The 18,262-nt window shown below is 44.8% G+C and overlaps 1 protein-coding gene across 2 annotated transcripts in view; it reads left to right on the top strand.

Moving 5' to 3' along the window:
- Window positions 1-18,262, top strand: part of LOC121550864 (noelin-2) — a 76,620-nt gene that overhangs the window by 52,944 nt on the left and 5,414 nt on the right. For both annotated transcript variants that reach the window (XM_041863258.2, XM_041863257.2), the window contains exons 2-4: window positions 10,064-10,213; window positions 16,235-16,390; window positions 17,856-18,075. In XM_041863258.2, the coding sequence (XP_041719192.1) occupies window positions 10,064-10,213; window positions 16,235-16,390; window positions 17,856-18,075 (526 nt within the window). The remainder of the gene's footprint in view (window positions 1-10,063; window positions 10,214-16,234; window positions 16,391-17,855; window positions 18,076-18,262) is intronic.

Below are 18,262 nucleotides of genomic sequence, written 5' to 3'. Positions count from 1 at the left end.
TTATTGACCAGTAGCCATGCTGTGCTGATTGTGGTAATCAGTTTTACTCTGGACTGCATGGGGAGACCAGGGGCCCTGCTGCTGCTGTGTTGCTGTGATTGTGTGATTCTTCATTGAGTTATATTTAAGACCAGCAGCTGGCCGGCGTGCATTCAGGGGTTGTGGGACTACTGCTCATTTGAGGTGTGTGTGTGCTAACTCATCATGGCAGGCCGGTAATGAGGGAGAACTTCAGGTGATCTTTTGGCCATGACATACGTATGCAGATCAGAGTGGAGTGGAGCTGGAGTGTTTGTAACCCAGCAGAGAGAGACGGATGTTTCCTGCCTGGCTGTGGGCATCGCAGGGCAGGCAGCAGCTAAAGATGGAAACACAGGCTACATCATGTTGCAGAGAGACAGACTCAGTGCTCACTTTCCCTCAAATAGAATCCTACTGTACTCCAGGCTTGTTGTCAGACCCCATCATTCTCTTCCCCTCTCCTTCATCTTCACCATGGAGACCCCTATTCTCTCTTTCATCTGTCCTTCATCTCCCTCTCTGTCTCGCTCTCTCTCTTCTTCCTCTCTCCGACCCCTTTTTATCCCTTCTTGCCCTCTTCTCTCTTCCCTCCTCATTCTCTGCTTATGAAAGTTGTAATAGACTTCCCGTCACGCTCGTAAAGTGGGGAGCTGTAGATTTATAATGTAATTTATCCCGGCTTTACAGCGCTCAGCTCTGCTCCGCTTCAGGGTCGGCCTAATGAAAGGAAGTCAATCCTGCAGGCTCGAGCCCACAGCGTAGCCCAGCTGCTAACACCTAATTGGTTAATCCCCACTGTAGTTAGTTCATCGGGGCTCGACTGGTAATGAGGGCTGGCTGTGAGCTGATGGGTGAGGCGATGGATAGATGTTGAGATAAAGTAGAGGTTTGAGAAGGTAGAGACGCCAGTGGCAGGGAGGTGGTACTGCAGGATACTGGGTCACCCTGATGGAGACACTGACATCACCCACAGGTTTGTTGAGCTCTCAATTGATCAGTCTTTATTGTCATTGGTCAGTCTGTAATCAGATTGATCATTGGTTACTTATTTGGCCATTGATTACCTACAGTTGAAGTCGGAAATTTACATACACTTAGGTTGGAGTCATTGAAACTCGTTTTTCAACCACTCCACAAATTTCTTGTTAACAAACTATAGTTTTGGCAAGTCTGTTAGGACATCTACTTTGCATGACACAAGTAATTTTTCCAACAATTGTTTACAGACAGATTATTTCACTTATAATTCACTGTATCACAATTCCAGTGGGTCAGAAGTTCACATACACTAAGTTGACCGTGCCTTTAAACAGCTTGGAAAATTCCAGAAAATGATGTCATGGCTTTAGAAGCTTCTGATAGGCTAATTGACATCATTTGAGTCAATTGGAGGTGTACCTGTGGATGTATTTCAAGGCCTACCTTCAAACTCCGTGCCTCTTTGCTTGACATCATGGGAAAATCAAAAGAAATCAGCCAAGACCTCAGAAAAAATATTGTAGACCTCCACAAGTCTGGTTCATCCTTGGGAGCAATTTCCAAACGCCTGAAGGTACCACGTTCATCTGTACAAACAATAGTACGCAAGTATAAACACCACGGGACCACACAGCCATCATACCGCTCAGGAAGGAGACGCGTTCTGTCTCCTAGAGATGAACGTACTTTGGTGCGAAAAGTGCAAATCAATCACAGAACAACAGCAAAGGACCTTGTGAAGATGCTGGAGGAAACAGGTGCAAAGTATCTATATCCACAGTAAATTGAGTCCTATATCGACATAACCTGAAAGGCCGCTCAGCAAGGAGGAAGCCACTGCTCCAAAACCGCCATAAGAAAGCCAGACTACGGTTTGCAACTGCACATGGGTACAAAGATCGTACTTTTGGAGAAATGTCCTCTGGTCTGATGAAACAAAAATATAACTGTTTGGCCATAATGACCATCGTTATGTTTGGAGGAAAAGGGGGAAGCTTGCAAGCCGAAGAACACCATCCCAACCATGAAGCACGGGGGTGGCAGCATCATGCTGTGGGGGTGCTTTGCTGCAGGAGGGACTGGTGCTTCACAAAATAGATGGCATCATGATGAAGGAAAATTATGTGGATATATTGAAACAACATCTCAAGACATCAGTCAGGAAGTTAAAGCTTGGTTGCAAATGGGTCTTCCAAATGGACAATGACCCCAAGTATACTTCCAAAGTTGTGGCAAAATGGCTTAAGGACAACTAAGTCAAGGTATTGGTTGGAGTGGCCATCACAAAGCCCTGACCTCAATCCTATAGAAGATTTGTGGGCAGAACTGAAAAAGCGTGTGCGAGCAAGGAGGCCTATAAACTTGACTCAGTTACACCAGCTTTGTCAGGAGGAATGGGCCAAAATTCACCCAACTTATTGTGGGAAGCTTGTGGAAGGCTACCCGAAACGTTTGACCCAAGTTAAACAATTTAAAGGCAATGCTACCTAATACTAATTGAGTGTATGTAAACTTCTGACCCACTGGGAATGTGATGAAATAAATAAAAGCTTAAATAAATAATTCTCTCTCCTATTATTCTGATATTTCACATTCTTAAAATAAAGTGGTGATCCTAACTGACCTAAGACAGGGAATTTTTACTAGGATTAAATGTCAGGAATTGTGAAAAACTGAGTTTAAATGTATTTGGCTAAGGTGTATGTAAACTTCCGACTTCAACTGTATCTCCCCATTGGTAATTCACCTGACCATTGATCACTTGTCTAAGCATTGATCACTCATCTGTTTATCTACTCAGCTCTTAGCGGTCAATCTCAATCTAAACTCAGCTAACTGTTTCTCTTTAGGACAATGTTTAGAGGTTAGATAGCAACACAAATCACCCATAGTTCAATGACGGATGAGCTCAGTGATGGCCAAAAAGCAGCCTTCTCCCGTCATCTCTCCTCTCCTCATCTCACCTCTCCTCATCTCACCTCTCCTCATCTCAGCTCTCCTCATCTCAGCTCTCCTCATCTCTTCTCACCTCTCCTCATCTCACCTCTCCTCATCTCTCCTCTCCTCATCTCTCCTCATTTCTTCTCTCCTCATCTCTTCTCTCCTCATCTCTTCTCTCCTCATCTCTTCTCTCCTCATCTCTTCTCTTCTCATCTCCTCTCCTCTCCTCTCCTCTCCTCTCCTCTCCTCTCCCCCTCTCTCTCTCCTCTCCTCCTCTCCTCTCCTCTCCTCTCCTCCTCTCCTCTCCTCTCCTCTCCTCTCCTCTCCTCTCTCTCCTCTCCTCTCTCTCCTCTCCTCTCCTCTCCTCTCCTCTCCTCATCTCTTCTCTCCTCATCTCTTCTCACCTCATCTCACCTCTCCTCATCTCTTCTCTCCTCATCTCTTCTCTCCTCTCCTCACCTCTTCTCTCCTCTCCTCTCCTCTCCTCTCTCCTCTCCTCTCCTCTCCTCTCCTCTCCTCTCCTCTCCTCTCCTCTCCTCTCCTCATCTCTTCTCTCCTCATCTCTCCTCACCTCTCCTCCTCATCTCTTCTCTCCTCATCTCTCCTCATCTCTTCTCTCCTCATCTCTCCTCATCTCTTCTCACCTCTCCTCATCTCTTCTCACCTCTCCTCATCTCTTCTCTCCTCTCCTCTCCTCATCTCTCCTCATCTCACCTCTCCTCATCTCTTCTCTCCTCATCTCTTCTCTCCTCATCTCTCCTCATCTCTCCTCACCTCTTCTCACCTCTCCTCATCTCTTCTCACCTCTCCTCATCTCTTCTCTCCTCTCCTCACCTCTCCTCATCTCTCCTCATCTCTCCTCTCCTCATCTCTCCTAATTTCTTCTCATCTCACCTCTCCTCATCTCTTCTCTCCTCATCTCTTCTCTCCTCTCCTCTCCTCTTCTCTCCTCACCTCTCCTCCTCATCTCTTCTCTTCTCACCTATCCTCATCTCTTCTCTCCTCATCTCTCCTCATCTCTTCTCACCTCTCCTCATCTCTTCTCACCTCTCCTCATCTCTTCTCACCTCTCCTCATCTCTTCTCTCCTCTCCTCACCTCTCCTCATCTCTCCTCTTCTCTCCTCTCCTCTCCTCATCTCTTCTCTCCTCATCTCATCTCACCTCTCCTCATCTCATCTCATCTCTTCTCTCCTCATCTCTTCTCTCCTCATCTCTCCTCATCTCTTCTCTCCTCATCTCTCCTCATCTCTTCTCTCCTCATCTCTCCTCATCTCTTCTCTCCTCATCTCTCCTCTCCTAATCTCTCCTCATCTCTCCTCTCCACCTCTCCACTCCTCTTCCCCACCTCCAGCAGGCATGGTACTGAATGTGTCACTCACTCTTCTGACTGTGCAGAGACAGAGACAAGCCACAGGCTCAGCAGCTATAGGAAATTGCTTCCCTCTCACTGAAATTAGACCCTTTTCCTATTTTCTCTGTCAGCCAGTCTTTAACGGCATCTCCCTCTCTACCTCCTTCACTCTCTGTCTAAGTATCTCTCTCTGTCAGTCTAGCATGGCAGGATGGCTGGTGGGGAGAGAATGGTGTGATGTGGGGGGTGTGGCAGACCTGGGTTCAAATAGTATTGGTTTCCTTTCAAGTACTTAGAGTATTTGATTGAGCCTGTCTGGAGTGCCAGATGGGTGGGATTTGCACGTTTGGGCCTTCTCCATTGGTTCCATTATGCCAGACGAGCTTAATCAAGCACCGTTCGAGCATTCAAAAGAAAACAAATACTATTTGAACCCAGGTCTGGTGGAGGCGCCCGGGGAGAGAGGCGAGATCCTAGTGATGATTCATGTGGAGGGGGCAGGTCAGACGTCTTAAGAGCAATGTCATTTTCATTTTAGTGACTAAACCCCATTGATTTGTAAACCCCCGTTGTTTTTATTACCGCTGGCATCTCCTTAATGGGCTTTCGCATGGCAGCGTTGACTGTGACATCCCCAAATCTGCTGCTTTACATATTCTATTTCATCTGCAGCTCCTAATGGAGCCATTTCTGGGGTACCAGCAGCACCTCTCTCCTCTCCTCTCCTCAAACACCCGTCTGGATCTGTCAGTGACTGTGTCGACTGTGGGAGAATAGGATTATAGTCAGGGCTTGCTTTGCTGCCTCTATAAACCTTGTTGAATGTTCAGTAGATTCATAGCTCTTTTAACATTAAGCCTAAGTTAACATACATATTGTACTACATACACAGTTCTCCATTCAACTCCCTGTCTGTCTGTCTCAGTCAGTCAGATACTAGTCAAGCTTGGCATTTGAAGCTTATAGCTGTTCCCTTGATGCTCAGGAGATTGCTGTTAAAATGCTAATGAGAGGCTGGGAGCCTGCATGCATGGTGTGAGTGTGTACTGTGTGTACAGATGCTAGATGAACCATTTGTAAATTAGCCCGTTCTCGTCCCGGGAGAGGGAATTGAATAACAATCATATTTACATAAGTAAGTGGGTGTTGTGTAACAATAAGTCAGCTCACTTTGATCGGACTCCTACTCACCACTACTGCTGCTTATGGGGGTTGATGTTTACATGGATATAGATCTGCAGCTCCTGTGTGTGTGTGTGTGTGTGTGTGTGTGTGTGTGTGTGTGTGTGTGTACACATATCTATCTGCGGCTCCGAAGCTGTGAGACAAATTAGTGCAGCTGCACCTCTACCCCCAGTTTCCTCCTTCCCCTCTGCTTCCCCTGTAGCCACCTGCTCCCTCTGCCATTACGGGGAGATGAGGGAAATTACTTCCAGAAGTAATTTGTGGGTGGTAACGAAATTGGGTGTGATTTTTAATAAGCTCTTCATTTAAAAGTCAGTGTTATGAAACATGAATGAACAGGAGATGTCTCTCTCTGCACAAACCTTCTCAGCCCCAGTGAATTGCCTGGAGAACACAGTCACCATATGTGTGAAGATAAGAAGATATGAGGGCAATGGTGGAGCATGTATTGTACATGTGTTGCTGCACCAGATGTTTTGCATATTACTTTTCATGATCATTAGGCTGATTTATATACAGCTCAAGCACGTATGGTAGGCTGCATCATGTGCTGTGTGTAATATTGCTGCACCTAATGTTTTGCATATTACTGTCATGCTTGTTAGTATTGGCCTGCTTTTAAAAACATTTTTAGTGAGGGAAACATTGCTTTCTAGTGTTAATGACTAGTGACGGGGGGGAAAAATTGATAGTTACATATCGGGATATTTTTTTTGACAATATATCGTGTCGTTTTGACAATATCGCAATATTATTTTTGCGCTAATTGGCTGTACCTGCACCAAAACTCCAGTATTTCTCCATCTTCTTTTTAAATAGTGAGCCAATTTGTTTTCAGCACTTTTATTTCCATGACTGATCAAAACTCATTTTCTCATGGCTCTCTCTTGTCCCTCTGCAGAACACATATGGTGAGCAATGTGTTTGGAACATCAAAACACAATAAAATCACAGTATCGAATTGCAATACATATAGAATTGTGAGAATCACAATACATATAGAATCGTGAGAATCATAATACATATCATATCGGCACCTAAGTATCGTGATAATATCGTATCGTGAGGTCCCTGGCAATCCCAACCCTATTATTGATCTGACATTTAGGCAGAGGAATACTGAAAATAGGAATGGATCAGTAACATGCAAACCACACCAGCCACGTTGCGTGCGCAAGCGTTGCAAAATAGCTAAATGTCCATTAATGTTTCATGTGTGTTTGACATGCCCCCAAATGAATTTAGTTGTTTCACTGATGGTTTTGATATTTTAACCTGTGTGTGTGATGATCGCGTCTGGGGTGGATGGACAAAATCAACATGCTCATGATGGAGGACGCACTCTAGTACCCGGTGTAGTCAGCATATACACTATATATACAAAAGTATGTGGACACCCCTTCAAATTAGTGGATTCGGCTATTTCAGCCACACCCGTTGCTGACAGGTGTATGAAATCGAGCACACGGCCATGCAATCTCCATATTCAAACATTGGCAGTAGAATGAATGGCCTTACTGAAGAGATCAGTGACTTTCAACGTGGCACCTTCATAGGATGCCACCTTTCCAACAAGTCAGTTCGTCAACTGTAAGTACTGTTATTGTGAAGTGGAAACATCTAGGAGCAATAACGGCTCAGTTGCGAAGTGGTAGGCCACACAAGCTCACAGAATGGGACCGGCAAGTGCTGGAGCGCGTAAAAATCATCTGTCCTCGGTTTCAACACTCACAACCGACTTCCAAACTGCCTCTGGAAGCAACATCAGCAAAATAACTGTTCGTCGGGAGCTTCATGAAATGGGTTTCCATGGTCGAGCGGCCACACACAAGCCTAAGATCACCATGCGCAATGCCAAACGTCGGCTGGAGTGGTGTAAAGCTCGCCGCCATTGGACTCTGGAGCAGTGGAAACGCGTTCACTGTAGTGATGAATCACGCTTCACCATCTGGCAGTCCGACGGACAAATCTGGGTTTGGCGAATGACAGGAGAACGCTACCTGCCCCAATGCATAGTGCCAACTGTAAAGTTTGGTGGAGGAGGAATAATGGTTTGGGGCTGTTTTTCATGGTTCGGCCTAGGCCCCTTAGTTCCAGTGAAGGGAAATCTTAACGCTACAGCATACAATAACATTGTAGATTATTCTGTACTTCCAACTTTATGGCAACAGTTTGGGAAGGCTCTTTCCTGTTTCAGCATGACAATGCCCCTGTGAACAAAGCGAGCTCCATACAGAAACAGTTTGTTGAGATCGGTGTGGAAGAACTTGACTGGCCTGCACAGAGCTCTGACCTCAACGAACACCTTTGGGATGAATTGGAACGCCGACTGCGAGCCAGGCCTAATCGCCCAACATCCGTGCCCGACCTCACTAATGCTCTTGTGGCTGAATGGAAGCAAGTCCCCACAGCAATGTTCCAACATCTAGTGGAAAGACTTCCCACATAGTTCCCCTGTCTGTCCCCCCAAGAAGAGTGGAGGCTATTACACCAGCAAAGGGGGGAGCAACTCCATATTAATGCCCATGATTTTGGAATGAGACAGAGGGAGGGAGAAGGAGAGAGAGAGAGTTTAGCCTCAGACTAGAGAATAGAGAGTTTAGCCTCAGACTAGAGAATAGAGAGTTTAGCCTCAGACTAGAGAATAGAGAGTTTAGCCTCAGACTAGAGAATAGAGAGTTTAGCCTCAGACTAGAGAATAGAGAGTTTAGCCTCAGACTAGAGAATAGAGAGTTTAGCCTCAGACTAGAGAATAGAGAGTTTAGCCTCAGACTAGAGAATAGAGAGTTTAGCCTCAGACTAGAGAATAGAGAGTTTAGCCTCAGACTAGAGAATAGAGAGTTTAGCCTCAGACTAGAGAATAGAGAGTTTAGCCTCAGACTAGAGAATAGAGAGTTTAGCCTCAGACTAGAGAATAGAGAGTTTAGCCTCAGACTAGAGAATAGAGAGTTTAGCCTCAGACTAGAGAATAGAGAGTTTAGCCTCAGACTAGAGAATTTTAGCCTCAGACTAGAGAATAGAGAGTTTAGCCTCAGACTAGAGAATAGAGAGTTTAGCCTCAGACTAGAGAATAGAGAGTTTAGCCTCAGACTAGAGAATAGAGAGTTTAGCCTCAGACTAGAGAGTTTAGCCTCAGACTAGAGAATAGAGAGTTTAGCCTCAGACTAGAGAATAGAGAGTTTAGCCTCAGACTAGAGAATAGAGAGTTTAGCCTCAGACTAGAGAAGAGTTTAGCCTCAGACTAGAGAATAGAGAGTTTAGCCTCAGACTAGAGAATAGAGAGTTTAGCCTCAGACTAGAGAGTTTAGCCTCAGACTAGAGAATAGAGAGTTTAGCCTCAGACTAGAGAATAGAGAGTTTAGCCTCAGACTAGAGAATAGAGAGTTTAGCCTCAGACTAGAGAATAGAGAGTTTAGCCTCAGACTAGAGAATAGAGAGTTTAGCCTCAGACTAGAGAATAGAGAGTTTAGCCTCAGACTAGAGAATAGAGAGTTTGAGCTGCTGGTAACTCTGAGCAACTTGATGATGTAAAGGTGGAATAATAAAGGTCACAGACTGACAGGAATATTACTCACAGTAACCGGCTAGACGTGCCACTGTGACATCAAAATATTACTGCCTATTTGAATAACATGGACACCCAAAGCACCTTGAAAAATGAATGTGTAACAACACTTATCAAAAGTCATGTTGCTTGATGCTGTTTGCCATCATGTTTCTGTCGTCATTTAGAGTTAATGTGCTGTTTAATGTTTACCACGCGCATTAGTGGTGAGCTTTGGCAGCATGCATTAAAATTGAGAGAGAGAGAGAGAGAGAGAGAGAGAGAGAGAGAGAAATATTGACAGGAGTGACAGTGAGCACATTGGCTCCCAGGGTGGCTGCTACTTTATACTCCAAACACATAGTCCTCCTGTCTGTCCCCCAAGACATTCTAATCTGATTGTCTTTCTCTCCACTTTCGAGGGGCTTGTGTATTTTAATTGCATTGCTCTTCACTCTCTCATTACAATTTACTTTGTATTCTGTGTGGGGGTTTGTGTCCATATGCGTGTGTGTTGTACTAAAGCCATGTTTGCGTGTGTGTACGTGTCTCTTACAGGTGTGTGTGTTTCTGTACAGTGCGTCAATGCTTGTGTGTTTGTTTGTGTACAGTATGTCAATGGTTGTGTGTGTGTGCACTACTCCTGATTGGATTATTAAGAGAGACATCCATCCTTTCAGCCCCTCCCATGGTGCTCTGGTAAAGAGCAGCGCTATCGATCCCAAACAGCTCCATTTCCTCTCTGTGTCCAAACTTATTAGACGCTCTCCTCTCTCACAGCCCTTTGATCCCTCCTTCTCTTTCTCTACTTTGTATTACCCACTCTCTCTTTCTCCCTTCTTTTGTTATCTCTCTACATCCTCTCATGTCTTTCTCCTTCTTACCTTTCTTTACACCATCTCTCTATTCCATTCTCCTTCCCTACCTCTTCCTCTCTCCCTGACTCCATCTCCTCTTTCTTTCTCTTTCATCCGACCATCTCTCAATCCCCCTCTCTCTTTCTATCACTAACTCATCCCTCGCTCTCTGTGTCTCCGTGCAGGCTCTCTATCCTAGCCCAGAGGAGGGCTGGCAGATCTACAGTTCAGCTCAGGACGCAGATGGGAAGTGTATCTGTACAGTGGTGGCCCCGGCCCAGAACATGTGTAACCGAGACCCACGCAGCAAACAGCTCCGCCAGCTCATGGAGAAGGTAACAGCCTTCAGACATTTTTTTACCCACGTCTGGTACAATCACACACATACACACACCCGACGCAGGCACAGAAACAAATCCACACCCTGGCTCCTTCTGTAGTAAACCATTTAGACTCTTAGAGATGAACAGCCACACTCACTCTAACCCACTGACATTTGATCAGTCATGCACGCAAATATTGTTAGTCAAAAGACTGTAGGAGCATTAGGAAAAAACACTTCAAGGGAGGGCATGTCCTACATTTCCCCATGAAAATTGGCTTCATTGAGCCTTAGTCTTGTAGTGTTGTTCCAATTGGATCCATTAGGCTGAAAAAGCGGTGAGAAAAAAAGAATATGAACCAAATCAGTAAATGGAGCACCCAGCTACAGCTGCACTCTAACTGTTCACACACAATGTCTGTTTAAATAAACACTCATACGCACCATCTCTCTTGCTCACACACTCATACACTACAGCACAGCAGCCATATGAAATAGAATGGCTGCATAAACACATGAAAGCATGCACTCACTCATACACATCTGTTTTTGTGCCTGCCTTCAACAAAGCTGTGTATAAAACATGTATCCCAAGACCTACTGGGATAGCTTGGCAGCGGCCTTAGAGCACTGAATATGCAAATGCAATCTCCAACCACTCTCTATGCCCCACATACAGCCATAGACTTTCTTGTAAGTCTGAAATGATTGGATAGGTAGAGAGAGAGAGAGAGAGAGAGAGAGAGAGAGAGAGAGAGAGAGAGAGAGAGAGAGAGAGAGAGAGAGAGAGAGAGAGAGAGAGAGAGAGAGAGAGAGAGAGAGAGAGAGAGAGAGAGAGAGAGAGAGAGAGAGAGAGAGAGAGAGAGAGAGAGAGAGAGAGAGAGAGAGAGAGAGAGAGAGAAGAGAGAGAGAGAGAGAGAGAGAGAGAGAGAGAGAGAGAGAGAGAGAGAGAGAGAGAGAGAGAGAGAGAGAGAGAGAGAGAGAGAGAGAGAGAGAGAGAGAGAGAGAGAGAGAGAGAGAGAGAGAGAGAGAGAGAGAGAGAGAGACCTGAATTCTCCGATCTCATTCACACTGTTAGCAATCTTTTGCCCTACCTCTCGCGCTGTGTGTCTCCTTCGCTCAGATTTTGACCTGACACACAAACTTTTTTGACGAATGCACAAATGTGTGAGCTTGTAAGACAGCAGCTGTGAGGGACTACCGCTCCTGTCTAACAAAGGCCAGACTAATGAGGACACCTGGGGTCAGTGGTTCTGTCTCTGAGCCGCCCGCCCAGCGTACTATAGACTAGCGGAGGAGGTGGGCTGAATGAAGCCATTCTGTCATCCAATATAACATCCTCATTTAAAACTCACTAGACATGATCCTCACCTCAGACAGCCAAGGATATGCTAACAATGTACCATACAAAGTTGAATTCAGTCCAAAGATTGTAAAATACCACAATAAAATGCCACCATATCAAGCATCATTTGTAAAGCTGTACAAATTCCATTCCCATGGTCATGGTTAGGGCTGTTGTGGTGACCATATTACTGCCACACCGGCAGTCACGAGTCATGGCCCTCCTGTAGCTCAGTTGGTAGAGCATGGCGCTTGGAACGCAAGGGTTGTGGGTTCGTTTCCCATGGGGGGCCAGTATGAAAAATGTATGCACTCACTAATTGTAAGTCACTCTGGATAAGAGCGTCTGCTAAATGACTAAAATGTCAATTGGATCACTAAAAAAAAAGTCGCCGCAGTAAAAATCCACGTAACAGCACAGTTGAAAAATATATGGCAAATAGAAATCAAAACTGGATGGTCTTCAGAGATAGATGGGAGGGGTTGAGGGTAGCTAAAAACAAACAAAAATAACTATTGTAAAATATACTGTGTCCGTAAAATGTATATAGTATGTATAAGCTGGAAATAGAAGCCTAAGTGTTGTTGTCCATTAGTGTACTCCAATTAGGGGAGGGGTGGTAGGGTTAGGGGAAAATAAAATAAAGGAAAATATATTTACAAATATGTTATATACAGTACCAGTCAAAAGTTTGGACACACCTACTCATTCAAGGGGTTTTCTTTATTTTGTACTATTTTCTACATTGTAGACATCAAAACTATGAAGTAACACATATGGAATCATGTATTAACCAAAAAAGGGTTAAGCAAATCAAAATATATTAATTTGTGGAATTTATTTCCTTCTTAATGCGTTTGAGCCAATCAGTTGTGTTGTGACAAGGTAGGGGGGGTATACAGAAGATAGCCCTATTTGGTAAAATACCAAGTCTATATTATGGCAAGAACAGCTCAAATAAGCAAAGAGAAATGACAGTCCATGCTTACTTTAAGACATAAAGGTCAGTCAAACTGGAACATTTCAAGAACTTTGAAAGTTTCTTCAAGTGCAGTCGCAAAAACCATCAAGCGCTATGATGAAACTGGCTCTCTTGAGGACCACCACAGGAATGGAAGACCCAGAGTTACCTCTGCTGCAGAGGATAAGTTCATTAGAGTTACCAGCCTCAGAAATTGCAGCCCAAATAGATGCTTCACAGAGTTCAAGTAACAGACACATCTCAACATCAACTGTTCAGAGAGGACTGTGAATCAGGCCTTCATGGTCAAATTGCTGCAAAGAAACTACTCCTAAAGGACACCAATAATAAGAAGAGACCTGCTTGGGCCAAGAAACACGAGCAATGGACATTAGACCGGTGGAAATGTGTCCTTTGGTTTGGAGTCCAAATTTGAGATTTTTGGTTCCAACCGCATTGTCTTAGTGAGACGCGGTATGGGTGAACGGATGATCTCCGCATGTGTATTTCCCACCTTAAAGCATGGAGGAGGAGGTGTTATGGTGTGGGGGTGCTTTGCTGGCGACACTGTCTGATTTGATTTATTTAGAATTCAAGGCACACTTAACCAGCATGTCTACCACAGCATTCTACAGCGATACGCCATCCCATCTGGTTTGGGCTTAGTGGGAGTATCATTTGTTTGTATCATTCACAACTAAAGTTGATAAATAACTCTAAATCTAGCATATAGGACCTGTTTCAAATGATCACTTTTACGCTCAACATAGCCACTTCATTTGCGCACTCGCTCCTGGACGGGAAAAATGTCCTTTCTATTTTATTAGCTAAGTTCAATTATATTCTTCATACTATAAAATCATATAATATAAAATAATGGCATGGGACTTATAAGCGTATCTTGTTTGCTAAATGAACAAGCCTACAGCCTATGGCATGGGCGCACAGCAAAATAACATGTAGGCCAACTCATTTTCTGTTCTTCTGAAATACATTTTCTTCATATCATAATGTTTCTTTAGCCTTGCCTAAAATAAATAATGGATTTATTTTGATGGTGTATTAAATGTATTTATTAGACTTTTTTTAAATGTAGATGTTCCAAAGGGGCGCATGTGCGGCTTGTATGCGTGGGGGCCTGGAGATGCTAAATATGTTTTTACCGGGAGCCCTAGCCACAGCCCTAGTCATGGTGTTTGCTCAAATAGGTCTCTGTAGATCCGCAGGTGACAAACAGACAGACAGTCCAGACAGACAGACTAAGATTTAAACAGATAGACAGACAGACATTTAAACAGACAGACACAGCTTTTATCACCTCCCTCAGTGAGCTAAGGAGGAGATATGGAGCAGCATGACTCATCGTGCTGGACCGCCAGACAGCAGAAGCAGATTGGACTAGAACATGTAGCTAAACCAGCCAGGAGAATGAATATGGAACTAGCTAGCAGTCTGTGGTTAGCGTTAGCTAGTGTTAGTGTTACCTCAAAGCCTCTCTGGGGATGGAGCTACCTGTCTGTCACACCTGTCAGGCCACAGTGTCTACACACAGTCACACACAGCCGGAGGCTTCATAATATACACTAAATGACCAAAAGTGTGTGAACACCTGCTCATCAAACATCTCATTCCAAAATCATGGACATTAATATGGAGTTGGTCCCCCCTTTGCTGCTATAACAGCCTCCACTATTCTGGGAAGGCTTTTACAATGGATGTTGGAACATTGCTGCAGGGACTTGCTTCCATTCAGCCACAAGGGCATTAGTGAGGCCCGGCACTGATGTTGGGCGATTAGGCCTGGCTCGCAGTCGGCGTTCCAATTAATCCCAAAGGTGTTCGATGGGGTTGAGGTCAGGGCTCTGTGCAGGCCAGTCAAGTTCTTCCACACCGATCTCGACAAACCATTTCTGTATGGACATCGCTTTGTGCACGGGGGCATTGTCATGCTGAAACAGGAAAGGGCCTTCCCCAAACTTTTGCCACAAAGTTGGAAGCACAGAATCATCTAGAATGTCATTGTATGCTGTAGTGTTAATATTTACCTTCACTGGAACTAAGGGGCCTAGCTACCATGAAATGCTACCATGAAAAACAGCCCCAGACCATTATTCCTCCTCCACCAAACGTTACAGTTTGCTCTATGCATTGGGGCAAGTAGCATTCTCCTGTCATCCGCCAAACCCAGATTTGTACGTTGGAATGCCAGATGGTGAAGCGTGATTCATCACTCCAGAGAACTGGTGATCTTAGGCTTGTTTGTGGCTGCTTGGCCTTGGAAACCCATTTCATGAAGCTCTTGACGAACAGTTATTGTGCTGATGTTGCTCCCAGAGGCAGTTTAGGACTCGGTAGTGAGTGTTGCAACTGAGGACAGACAATTTTTACGCGCTACACACTTCAGCACTCGGCGGTCCTGTTCTGTGAGCTTGTGTGGCCTACCACTTCACGGCTGAGCCGCTGTTGCTGCTAGACGTTTCCACTTCACAATAACAGCACTTACAGTTGACTGGGGCAGCTCTAGCAGGGCAGAAATCTGACGAACTGACTTGTTGGAAAGGTGGCATCCTCTTCAGTAAGGCCATTCTACTGCCAATGTTTGTCTATGGAGATTGCATGGCTGTGTGCTCGATTTTATACACCTGTCAGCAACGAGTGTGGCTGAAATAACCGAATCCACTAATCATACTTTTGTATATGTAGTGTAATTCATGTACAGTACATACTTTAATACACAAATTGAATTAACTACAAACATAATAATTCATGCGCATAAATTAATACACAAATTAATATTTAATTATGTTAATTAGTTACATAAGGTTTGGCCAGTTGAACCCTGGCCAGTATGTGTGTGGGAGAGTGGGTGTAGTGTGTGGATGGAATAGAGCAGTAGCAGAGTGTATAGTGAGTGGGTGGTTCCAGTGGGCGGAAGTCACAGTGGGTGGGCTAGACAGCTGGTGGTGAGAGGAGGGAGACACAACTAACTTCTGATAAGAGGAAGTGAAGGCAAAGTGCTGTTGGGAGTACGGTACAGCACACTCATTTTAATAAAAAGGAAAAAACATGCCACTGAATAAATATGTCATTCTGTGTGGGTCTGACTGCGTGTCTGTGAGTCTGTGTGTCTTACTCTGTGTGGGTCTGTGTGTCTGACCCCATTTATACATGGTGCTAACATGGGTCCTTGGTCCTGATCTTGTCTACATACTGATTGTGCCCACATGTCCAGAAATGTGTCTACACATGGTATTAACATGTCTGTTATCCGTCCACTGGGTCTGCATTGTGACAAGATTTCCTGGTCCCTTCATTTATGCTAATTATTTCACAGCTATTCTTTCAAAATAAGATTTATTTATTTATTGTAAGACACATATTGATGTAGTCAGTCAATGGTGCCACCTGTCAATGATTTTAGAGGGAGGAATAATGATGACTTAAATGGTTTCTCTGTACAGATCTGTCTACACTTGTAAGATATCCAGACACAATGTGTGTCTGACTACCTCTGGAGGTGGGTAGGATGATCTGATCACAATCAGATCACAATGTGTCTTTTGATTGTCGACACCTGTCAAAAAATGTGGGCACAATTGGAATGTGGACAAGATCAGGAGAAAGGACGCAAGTTAGAACCAGGTATAAACGGGGCTTCTGTATCTATCTGTCTCTGTCTTTCTGTGCGTCTGTGTACCTAACTGCATGTGTGTTTGTTTGACTGACAGGTCCAGAACATCACCCAGTCCATGGAGTTGCTGGACCTGCGGACCAACAGGGACCTTCAGTATGTGAGGAACACAGAGAGCCTGATGAAGGCTGTAGACGTCAAGCTGAAGACTGCCTCAGACAACCCCCGCAGCCTCAACCCCAAGAGCTTACAGGTAACGCACATGAGATGCGTGCATGTGTCCATTCATGTGTACTGAATTTAAATCACACAGGTTTCTATGTGAAGCATATTTCTAAACTACGTATGTGAACTTTCTGATAAGAACTTTCTATAGGAACATCCTGTACTCTATCACAGGCTTTATAAAGTATACTTACTACAGCTGCCTCTACATCACAACACATAATGACACACTAACACTCACATAGCTTATCTTCATCTGCTACTTCAGTGTAATTGAGTCATGTACAGGAGTTAATTTGAGCACATTCAAATGCACCTGCATTATTAAAACCCCACGACCAAGGACAAGAGTGTTTCTCTCTCTCTCATGCTCAATCTCTCATGCTCAATCTCTCTCTCTCTCGCTCTGCCTGTTCTCAGTTAACAGCCATATTCACATTTATCTCTTCCTTATCTTCCTACAAGCGGAATCTCAGGCTCCATTATCAGACAGTGTTTCTGTCTTCCTGTCAGTATGCCTTTTCAGGCCTTTCTTTACACTCTCCCGGATATTAGATGGGACCACAAAATGGTTTGATTAAAAGATGGGACTCTGCACGGCAACAGGGATGGGCCTGGGGAATGGCCTCATGGTGTTTCTCTCTCAACACGTTTTATTATTAAAGTCACTGCAATGTTTACGAAATCCCCCCCATTCATCAATATATCTTAATATCACTAACATATGCGAAGTCATGCAAATTCAAATAGCCTTCCAAATGTGAGTGAATACTCATTCACGATCCAGTGGGTTGAAAAAAAGTCTAAAAGCTGCATTTGACTTTTTGTGAGACAGCCTGATGAATGTGTGGAGCTCAACGTCGCCGATGGCAGGGCAAGGGAGATTAACGAGAGGGAATTTTCGCGGGGTAAAAGGAGATTTATAATGTGGCGCTGTGGGGCTGAGAGCTGCTCCATCACCAGATTTACGATAAACCTTAACAAGGAGAAAACAGCCCCTCCTGTGGTGGACTAGCTTTATTGATACACCTGCTGCTCCTAACTGCCGTACAGCACAGGGCTGCATTGATATAGCATAGCAGGCTACCTCAGGCTACCTCTTCTCTCCTCTCCTGCTGCCCCTTCATCGATACACCACTGGCCTATGAGAAATCATCCCCACCACCTCCCTGACAGCAGATCAGTCATAGATGTGGAGCTGAGGCTAGGCTAGGATAGATGGGATAGGTCCCCCGGACGAGGAAGAGGTCTGCATTGGAAAATGAAACAATAGAGTCCAGGATCAACAGTATGCATGAAAACACATTTGGGTATTTATCATGACAAAGGTGGCTAGTTCTGACATTCGAATGCAGCCAGTACCATCACACACACAAATCTGCCCTTCTGTGTGCCATGTGTGTGGTTCCTCTCTCTCACTCCTCTTTCTACTGTTTTTCATCTTTCTGAATCCAATCTTCCCATTTGTCACCCCTCTCTTCATCCAACCCCAGGAGTTGAAGGACAAGGTGACCCAGCTGCTCCCCCTGCTGCCGGTGTTGGAGCAGTACAAGATGGACGCCCGTCAGATCAGCCGGCTGAGGGAGGAGGTGAGGAACCTGTCCCTGGTGCTCATGGCCATCCAAGAGGAGATGGGAGCCTACGACTACGAGGAGCTGAGACACAGGGTCCTGCTGCTGGAGACCAGGCTCCACTCCTGCATGCAGAAACTGGGTGAGGAGGGCGAAGGGTGGAGGGGGTGTGCGGTTGGGTGGTGTCTGTGGAGATGCATAAATATCCATAAAGGTAAAGATCCAGGATGACATTATACTGATAGAAAGATGCTGACATCCCAACCCTAACAGAATGTCTTATGGCTTGGCAAGGACTACTCTAATATGACTGGTTAGAGGTAGTCTAC

The sequence above is a fragment of the Coregonus clupeaformis genome, chromosome 35, assembly GCF_020615455.1.
Source record: "Coregonus clupeaformis isolate EN_2021a chromosome 35, ASM2061545v1, whole genome shotgun sequence".
In the NCBI taxonomy this organism is placed as follows: Eukaryota; Metazoa; Chordata; class Actinopteri; order Salmoniformes; family Salmonidae; genus Coregonus; species Coregonus clupeaformis.
The sequence above is the reverse complement of the archived record's forward strand: the minus strand, read 5'-3'. Positions and strand labels throughout refer to the sequence as shown.